We start from the raw sequence: 8,052 nt of genomic DNA, 5'->3' as shown, positions 1-8,052 counted from the left end.
AGTACCGGGCCCTTTAATAGGGGCTGTTAGGTCTCTGTATGACCGTGTCAGAGCCTGGTCTGCATTGCCGGCATTAAGTCGGACTTGTTTCCGGTGAGGGTTGGACTCCGCCAAGGTTGCCCTGTGTCACCGGTTCTGTTCATAACTTTTATGGACAGAATTTCTATAGGCGCAGCCAAGGTGTAGAGGGGATCTGTCTTGGTGGCCTTAGGATTGCATCTGTTATTCGCAGATGATGTGGTTCTGTTGGTTTCATCAGGGCGTGATCTACAACTCTCACTGGAGCGGTTCTCAGCCAAGTGTGAAGCGGCCGGGATGAGGATCAGTGCCTCCAAATCCGAGACCATGGTCTGGAGCCGGAAAAGGGTAGAGTGCCTTCTCCGGGTTTGGGGGGATGTACTGCCCCTAGTGGAGGAGCTTAAGTATCTTGGGGTCTTGTTCACGAATGAGGGGAAGATAGAGCAGGAGATCGATATGCGTACTGGTGCAGCATCTGCTGTGAAGTGTGCACTGTACCGGTATGTTGTGGTAAAGAGAGAGCTGAGCCAAAAAGCAAAGCTCTCAATTTACCGGTCGATCTACGTTCCTACCCTCATCTATGGTCATGAGCTTTGGATCCTGACCAAAAGAATGAGATCCCGGATACAAGCGGCTGAAATGAGTTTTCTCCATAGTGTGTCTGGGCTCTCCCTTAGAGATAGGGTGAGGAGCTCAGTCATCCGAGGAGGACTCAGAGTAGAGTCGCTGCTCCTCCACATTGAGAGGAGCCAGTTGAGGTGGCTCGGGAATCTGATAAGAATGCCTCCTGGACGTCTCCTTGGTGAGGTGTTCCAGGCACGTCCCACCGGAAGGAGACCCAGGACACGTTGGAGGGACTATGTTTCTCGGGTGGCCTGGCAGCGCCTTGGGATTCCCCCGGAGGAGCTGGACCAAGTGGCTGGAGAGAGGGACGTCTGGGCCTCCCTACTGAAGCTGCTTCCCCCGCGACCCGACCCGGGATAAGAGGAAGAAAATGGATGGATGGATGGATGGATGGATGATGATGGATGGATGAATGAATGGATGGATTGATGGAAATGATGAAGTATTTGCAGGTTTTGTTGTTTCATTATTTTGTGAGAAAAAAAAAGAAAGAAAAAAACAGGCCCCTCTTGGCCCCCTGGTAAATGTGACCTAGAACCGCCCAGTTTTTGAACTTTGCAGCATGAAGCTCGTGTCTCCTGTTCCCCGCTGGGTGGCGCCAGCAGAGCGGCAGGAAGTGTTTCTTAGCGGAAAACATGTACTCCACTTTATTTTTCCTTCTTACCTTCTTCTCTTACCGGACCGGAGGGAACCGGCCTTTCAATGGAAGGGGACCGTTTGGACTGGGCCTGGACCTGGATCTGGATCTGTCCACGGTGGTTCGCCGGGTGGATCCCCGCTTTTTGTCCGTCACCATCGACGCCAGCCTGGCTTCACAGGAGAGATTCATGCTGCTGCTGAGGTGAGAGTTACAGCTGAGCTGAGCCAGGCGCGCGCTCCGCACATTTAATCCGCACATTTAATCTGCGCCTGTAAATAAATGCGCCGTGAGGAGCAGCCAGCAGACCCTCTGATGATGTTTGATGTTGAATCGTGGAGATGACCCAGCTGCTGCCTCACAATCACTCAGTTAGGAATAGTTCCAGTTAGAGCCTAAAGTTTGTCTGGATGTGAACCTGAGGGCAGCAGATCCACTCCGTTTCACTTTCTTTTGCTTCTTATTTGTTGCCTGTTTTTAGTTTTTATGGAAGGACTTTTTTTTATTTTGGTCTTTATTGGCTGCCTAGTTTTTAAGGTTCATTCGCTCCCAAAAGGCTTCTTCCCTGAAGGCACACTGCAAAAACGATCTAAAAATAAGAATAACATTTTCTTAAATTAATTCAATTCAGTTGATTTCTATAGCCCCAATTCACAACATGTCACCACAAGGCACTTTACAGCTCATCAGATCATCCAGTCAGATTAATTCAAAGTTTTCCATCTAAGGAAAACCAGTTGATTGCAACTCCAAAGCAATCCCTCACACTAAGCATGCTTGTAGAGATAGTGGAGAGGAAAAGCTCTCAACCTTAATAAAAGTAATAAAAACTAATTCCGTTGGCAAATCATCTTATTTATCTACTCAAATTAAGGGTAAATACACTTAACTTAATTTTTTTTTACTTATTTCTAGATAATTTTCTCAGTTTCTTTACATTTAAAATAATACATATGCATTGTCTTATTTCAAATGTATAATACCTAATTATCTTATTTTAAGTGTAAAAGTACTCATTCCTTTGGCAGATCATCTTATTTACCTACTCAAATTAAGAGTAAGGACAACTGATTTAAGAAAATTGTACTAAATTATGGATCATTTTTGCAGTGAATCCAACTGTTTAAACACTTTTGTAGAAGTTAGAGTATCAAAGTATAAAAGCACCTTTTTTTTAACTTCTTAAAGTATAAAAGTAAAAGTAATGCAGGAGAAAAAAAGTTAAACACAGAAGATTTATTGCACTGCCCTATTAAAAGACATTTATTTGTCTGATGAATAATGTCTGATGAATAATGTCTGATGAATAATTACTACAGTAAAGTATAGATAGCCATAATTTCTCTTTAAGTAAGGTAACAAAGCATTTGTACTCTGCTACTGGACATCTCTGCACTGGGACCAGTGGAAGGTAATGGTAGAGAGCAGGTTAGAGTTACCAGGTCAGATGTTTAAGCTGAGCAGTAAATTTACCCTCACTGCTCTCTAATCCTTTTTGCCTCATTTCCTCTGCAGGTCTCAGAGGATCCGGACTCTGACCAAAGCTCTGAGTCCAGCCTTTCTAAGATTCGGAGGAACCAGACAGGACTTCATGGTTTTCAGTCCTCAGAGCAGCCAGCAGCCGGATGCAGGTCTGAGAATCTCCTTCATCTGAGCAGCAGCTTATCTTTTTTGAAAATAATAAGATATTCTATAATATGTTGTAGAACAAATTTCAGTTTCTAGAATAATCATTTCCCAGTTTTACCTTTGGTTTGGTCCCATCTTTAAGGTTTCCTCGGGTCAGTTGTGTTTTAGGCACACAGACTTTTTTCTGCAAAATTATGTTATTTTGCCGATAGAGTGAAACAATACGGCTGAAAGTTGTGATGATGTGGCAAACATCCAGCACAGGGAAAAAGGGGTTGAAACCTCATAGCACATCCAGCAAACAGAAATGTTGTCCAGCTCAAAGGACTGAATATAGATAGCACAGGTGGGGGGGCAGAGTTTCTCAGAGCATTCAGGTTTTGAGTGAGGTTGTGTGAGTATTTTTTTTTTTATTCTTCATTTTTTACTTTTTTTATCGTGTCGTGCTCTGCCCAACACTTTTGCTTCTCAAAGGGGGCCTTGTCGGGGTGAAAAACCTCCCTTGATCATCCAATACTGTTTATTATTTATTTAAGATTTATTTTTATTACAGAAGTAAGATTAGTAATGTCAAACATGACAGGTAGATAGGAGAAGAGAAAGAAAAAAGAAAGAGGAGACGAAAAAAAAAAACATACAATCAACTGTTGTATCTGTAGAAGACCCAAAAAAAAAAAAAATGGAGGAAGAACCTGCAGGAGCTCCTGCAAACAGACATGATGAATAGGGGGCGGCACCACCGGCCCCGCTGCAGCAATCTGGAGGGGGCAGAGGGGACCTCAGCCCCAGTCCTCCAGCGGCCATCCCGGACAACTGAGACCAGAAAGACCACCGCAGAGACAACCGGGCCCCCACCCAGAGGGTCACAAAGAAAGCCCCCAGCAGAGCCCCCAAGTGCATAGGGCTGTGGCCCCCTCAGGAGCCATGAGCGACAGCAGTCCGTCCCCCCAGGAACCGGCCCCCCAGACACAGAAACCTGAACCCCACAAGTCCAAGCGCCACCAAACCGCTCCAGCAAAGCCCACACCCCTGAGCGTGAGAGAGTCAGGCCCCCCCGGGCAGCCCCATACTGACCCCAGCACCACTGAGGCTGTGTGAGTTTAAGAGCTGAACAACGGTCTCAATACGCACTCAGGTCAGTGGCACAGAAATAATGCCATAGAAATCCAAACGCCCCCATCACCATCCTGAATGTAAGAAGAACGTGACACGGAAAAGGAAACTGAGACCAAACATGCAGTGTTGCATAAAGTACTGAAATCTCAGAGTCAAGTAAAAGTATAAGTAACTCTCAAAAATATGACTTTGGTAAAAGTCCAAGTCACTGACTGAAATGTTACTTGAGTAAAAGTCTTAAAGTATCTGAAATGGCTTGTACTTAAGTACAAGAATTACTGTAAAAATAGATGTACTCAAGTAATGTAGTGAAAAGTATAAGTAAAAAGTAAGTGCAGTTTGAATTACTTTTTTTTTTACATTTTGGTAAACTTTGAAGGTTAAATTCACTTAAAATAATATAAACAACCAATTGTAGAATAAATTTACACTGGCTTTGCGAAACAGGCGTATCCTATTGGTGTTGATGAACAAGCCCAGGCAAGACCCGACTTTGTAGTCAGTAGGTGGGGAAAAAAGACATTGTTTTTTTTTTACTTAGTAACTAAACCAAATATTGAAAATGTATTGAATTAAAAGTATGCAATTAAGTTTGTAAATGTAGTGAAGTAAAAGTGAAAGTTCTCTAAAAGTATTTATACTCTTGGAAAGTATAAAGTACTCCAAAATATACTTAAGTACAGTAGTGAAGTATTTTTACTTTGTTACTATACAACACTGCAAACATGCTACACACTCCGTCTGTAGCAGGCATGTTAGGAAAGGCAGAGCACTGATTCTGCCAAGGGAAATGGTATGGCGTCATTTCTGTGCCACCGACCTGAGTGTGCAGCTACCAGTCAGTGAGACCAACGTGCTGCACCTAAAACCTGCCTGGACGGCTCTGGAAAGCTCCATCCTGCCACCTTTGCTCATAGTTACTCCTGTTCTTCACATGCTCAACAGTGTTTCTGTGTGCGTTCGACCTCATCTCTGCTCGCTCAGCCTGATCCGCGCTCGCTCACACGCTCTATCTCTGCACTAAAGACCGACTGCATGTGAATGAACTTCACTAACCGGCCAGTCAAAGACAGACCTTTTTCATCCAGTCACAGTAAGCTAGATGACATTTTAAAAACACTTTAGTCTCATTGTCAGGGTTTTATTGTTGTATTTGTCTTGGGTGGAATAAAGGAAAACAGACTTAAGGCAAAGAAGGTCCTTTCTCATGTGGATCTATCTCAAAACATCTCTTGTGGTAGAAACCGTAGAAAGTTTTGCATCATTTGGAGCTGGAAGAAGAAAAAAAATCTGTAAATAAGACAAAAACATTTTTCAAATTTGATTTAAGATTAAATATTTTACATTAAAATATAAAGGTTGGTGGCACAAAAATGACAACATGAAAGGTCATAACAAAAAATATCAGTGGTAAATAAAGATGTATAAAGAAAATGTAGTTGACAATTCTAGTTTAGTTAGGGTTCGTTCACAAAAGCCAAAAATGTTTTTATATTTGACATAATTCCTGCCGGTGTTTCGGTGTCTACCCTTGGTTTCCCAGAGATGTCACGTAAAAAAGTACAAATACTTTGTTACTTTACCTAAGTAGAAATTTTGATTATCTATACTTTACTGTAGTAATTATTTTATAGACAACTATTTACTTCTACGCCTTCCATTTTGAAAAATGCCTAGTTAGTTTTGTCTCATTTCAGTTCATTTTCATTATGACCTGTTTGTCATGATTTTATCAAGAGCTCGGACCCACATGCAGAGAAACCAATACAGAGAGACCAGGGGAAAGGTTTAACAGGTTTATTGAGAAGCTTGTGGAGATTCCAGTGTTGCTCTGAACACTGCTCAACCGGAACTGAAAGGTGAGGGGAAGACACTGAAGAAATTAAGAAATTGTTTGCAGACTCACGTTTTCAGAAAAGTGGTTGACTCTTTAACCCTAGTTGGTGTGGGGTGTTCCAGTGTTTGTCTGATTCGGTGGAGGGCAGACAGGGTTTACCCAGAATGAGGTTGTTAGTAGGAGAACAGAGAAACTGACTGCCACACGGATTTCCTGCGGTTCTTGAACTGACTGTGGTGCAGATGAATCCTTTGCTCAGTGTGAAACTCAAACGATCCCTTGGAGGAAAGTGGATCCAAACCTCCAGTTTGAATCCCCAGCTCAGCTTGAGGCACAGTTTATCCTTCCAGGGAGAGAAGGTCCAAAACGTCCAGTTTGCAGGATGACTTCCTGCTGAGAGGCAAAAAAAAAAATGGCAAGATTAAAACTCAGGTTGACAAAAACTCAGTTTGACTCAGCAAAACTCAGCTTGGCTAGAGTACCCAAAACTTTTCGTTCAGATTTCAATCCGTTTTCTCATTAATGGGCCTGAGTTTAGGGCGATGCGAGCTCAGGGGAGCTCATTCTGGGCACAACAGATGAATAATTTGACTATTTTGAAGTCAATGTTACTGATGTTGCCCTATCTGATCACTTTTCTGTTACCTTTGAGGGCATCATTTCCAGTGACTCATTTAGCCAAAGGGACATCATAAGAAAACGCACCTTTAAGGAAAATGCCACAGAAACTTTTATTCAAGCTTACTCTGCTACTTCAACCTTGGGCTGCAACTCAGTAGATGAGCTAGTAGATAACTTTCAGTCTAAAGTCTCAGACATCATTAGCTGCATTGCTCCAATTAAAGTGAAAGTCTTTTCCGAAAGAAAAAGAAAGAAAAAATCTCCTTGGAGAAGTGCTCCAGCAGTTAGAAGTGAAAAAGGGAGTGTCGAAAAGCTGAACGCAGGTGGAGAAAGACGAGACTCCAAGTTCACTATGACATCTATAAAGAGAGACTTTACAGATATAGCTTACAACTGAAAAATGCAAGAGAATCTTTCTTCTCTGAAATCATTAACAAACATTAATACTTGTGCGTTATTTGCCACAGTCGACAAGTTAAAGCTACAGTGTGTAATAATTACAGGGATATACAGTCAGAAATGTAATATATTATACATAACTATGTTATTTATCATCATCTACGAGCTCAGCCTCTTAACCTTAATATTTGCGTTGCCTTAGAATTCGTTATTTATAATTACATAGGAGCGGGTCTCGCAGCCATGGAGGCAGACATATTTGCGCTACGGCAGCGCAGAACAGACAAACTAGCGATTGCGAGATCGCCAAAACGTCACAACGATGTAGAAAAAATAACGGGTATATTTATTATCTTAAGTCTACATGAAATCTATACCCTACACAGACTAATGAAATACTATCTGTAAAATTATCTATGTAAACAAACCTCATCACTTGAGAAGGTAGGTGATGCGGACGTTGTGGAAGACATTTTGTCCAGTAACGCTCGCCGTACTGTTGGGGGGGAGAAGCGGTGGGGGGAGATGTTCATGTTGCTGCAGTCTGCAGACTGACCGCTAGATGTCGCTAAAAATTACACACTGTAGCTTTAACAAATCCTCCTGTGCCCGTGGCTCCTGAACTCCACTCCACCAGGGCCCTCAATGGATTTGCTAATTTCAATTCAATTCAATTCAGTTTATTTATATAGCGCCAAATTCACAACACATGTCATCTCAAGGCACTTTACAGTTCAACCAGATCATCCAGTCAAATTGATACAAAGTTTTCTGTCTAAGGAAAACCAGCTGATTGCATTGACTCATTGACTCAAATACAATCCCTCACACTAAGCATGCTTGTAGCGACAGTGGAGAGGAAAAACTCCCTTTTAACAGGAAGAAACCTCCAGCAGAACCAGGCTCAGTGTGAGCGGCCATCTGCCGAGGCCGACTGGGGTTCAAGGAGACGGAAGCAGAGACACAAAAAGCAGCTGTAAAAGGCGGCCCCATCCAGGAAACACACAGCCAGGCAGACGAGCTCCGAGCCAGCTCCCATTCCAGAGGACGAAGAGAGCACATCCACTCAGTCACGGTCAGAGAAACAGTACTACACTGGAAAACAGGCCGATCTCCAACATCTATAAACAAGGGTGTTGATGGAAGCAGCACAGCTGATGTTTCTTTCCAG

The 8,052-nt window shown here is 42.8% G+C and overlaps 1 protein-coding gene across 2 annotated transcripts in view; it reads left to right on the top strand.

The window, feature by feature from the left end:
* Positions 1-1,242: 1,242 nt before the first annotated feature.
* hpse (heparanase) overlaps positions 1,243-8,052 on the top strand; it is a 42,076-nt gene continuing 35,266 nt past the window's right edge. For both annotated transcript variants that reach the window (XR_005282617.1, XM_038306938.1), the window contains exons 1-2: positions 1,243-1,483; positions 2,795-2,910. Coding sequence is in view for 1 of the 2 variants with exons in the window: in XM_038306938.1 (XP_038162866.1) it covers positions 1,278-1,483; positions 2,795-2,910 (322 nt within the window). In the remaining variant the exon portion in view is untranslated. The remainder of the gene's footprint in view (positions 1,484-2,794; positions 2,911-8,052) is intronic.

The sequence above is a fragment of the Cyprinodon tularosa genome, unplaced genomic scaffold (assembly GCF_016077235.1).
Source record: "Cyprinodon tularosa strain WSP-4 unplaced genomic scaffold, ASM1607723v1 ctg598, whole genome shotgun sequence".
Classification (NCBI taxonomy): domain Eukaryota; kingdom Metazoa; phylum Chordata; class Actinopteri; order Cyprinodontiformes; family Cyprinodontidae; genus Cyprinodon; species Cyprinodon tularosa.
This window is presented reverse-complemented; position numbering and strand designations above follow the sequence as displayed.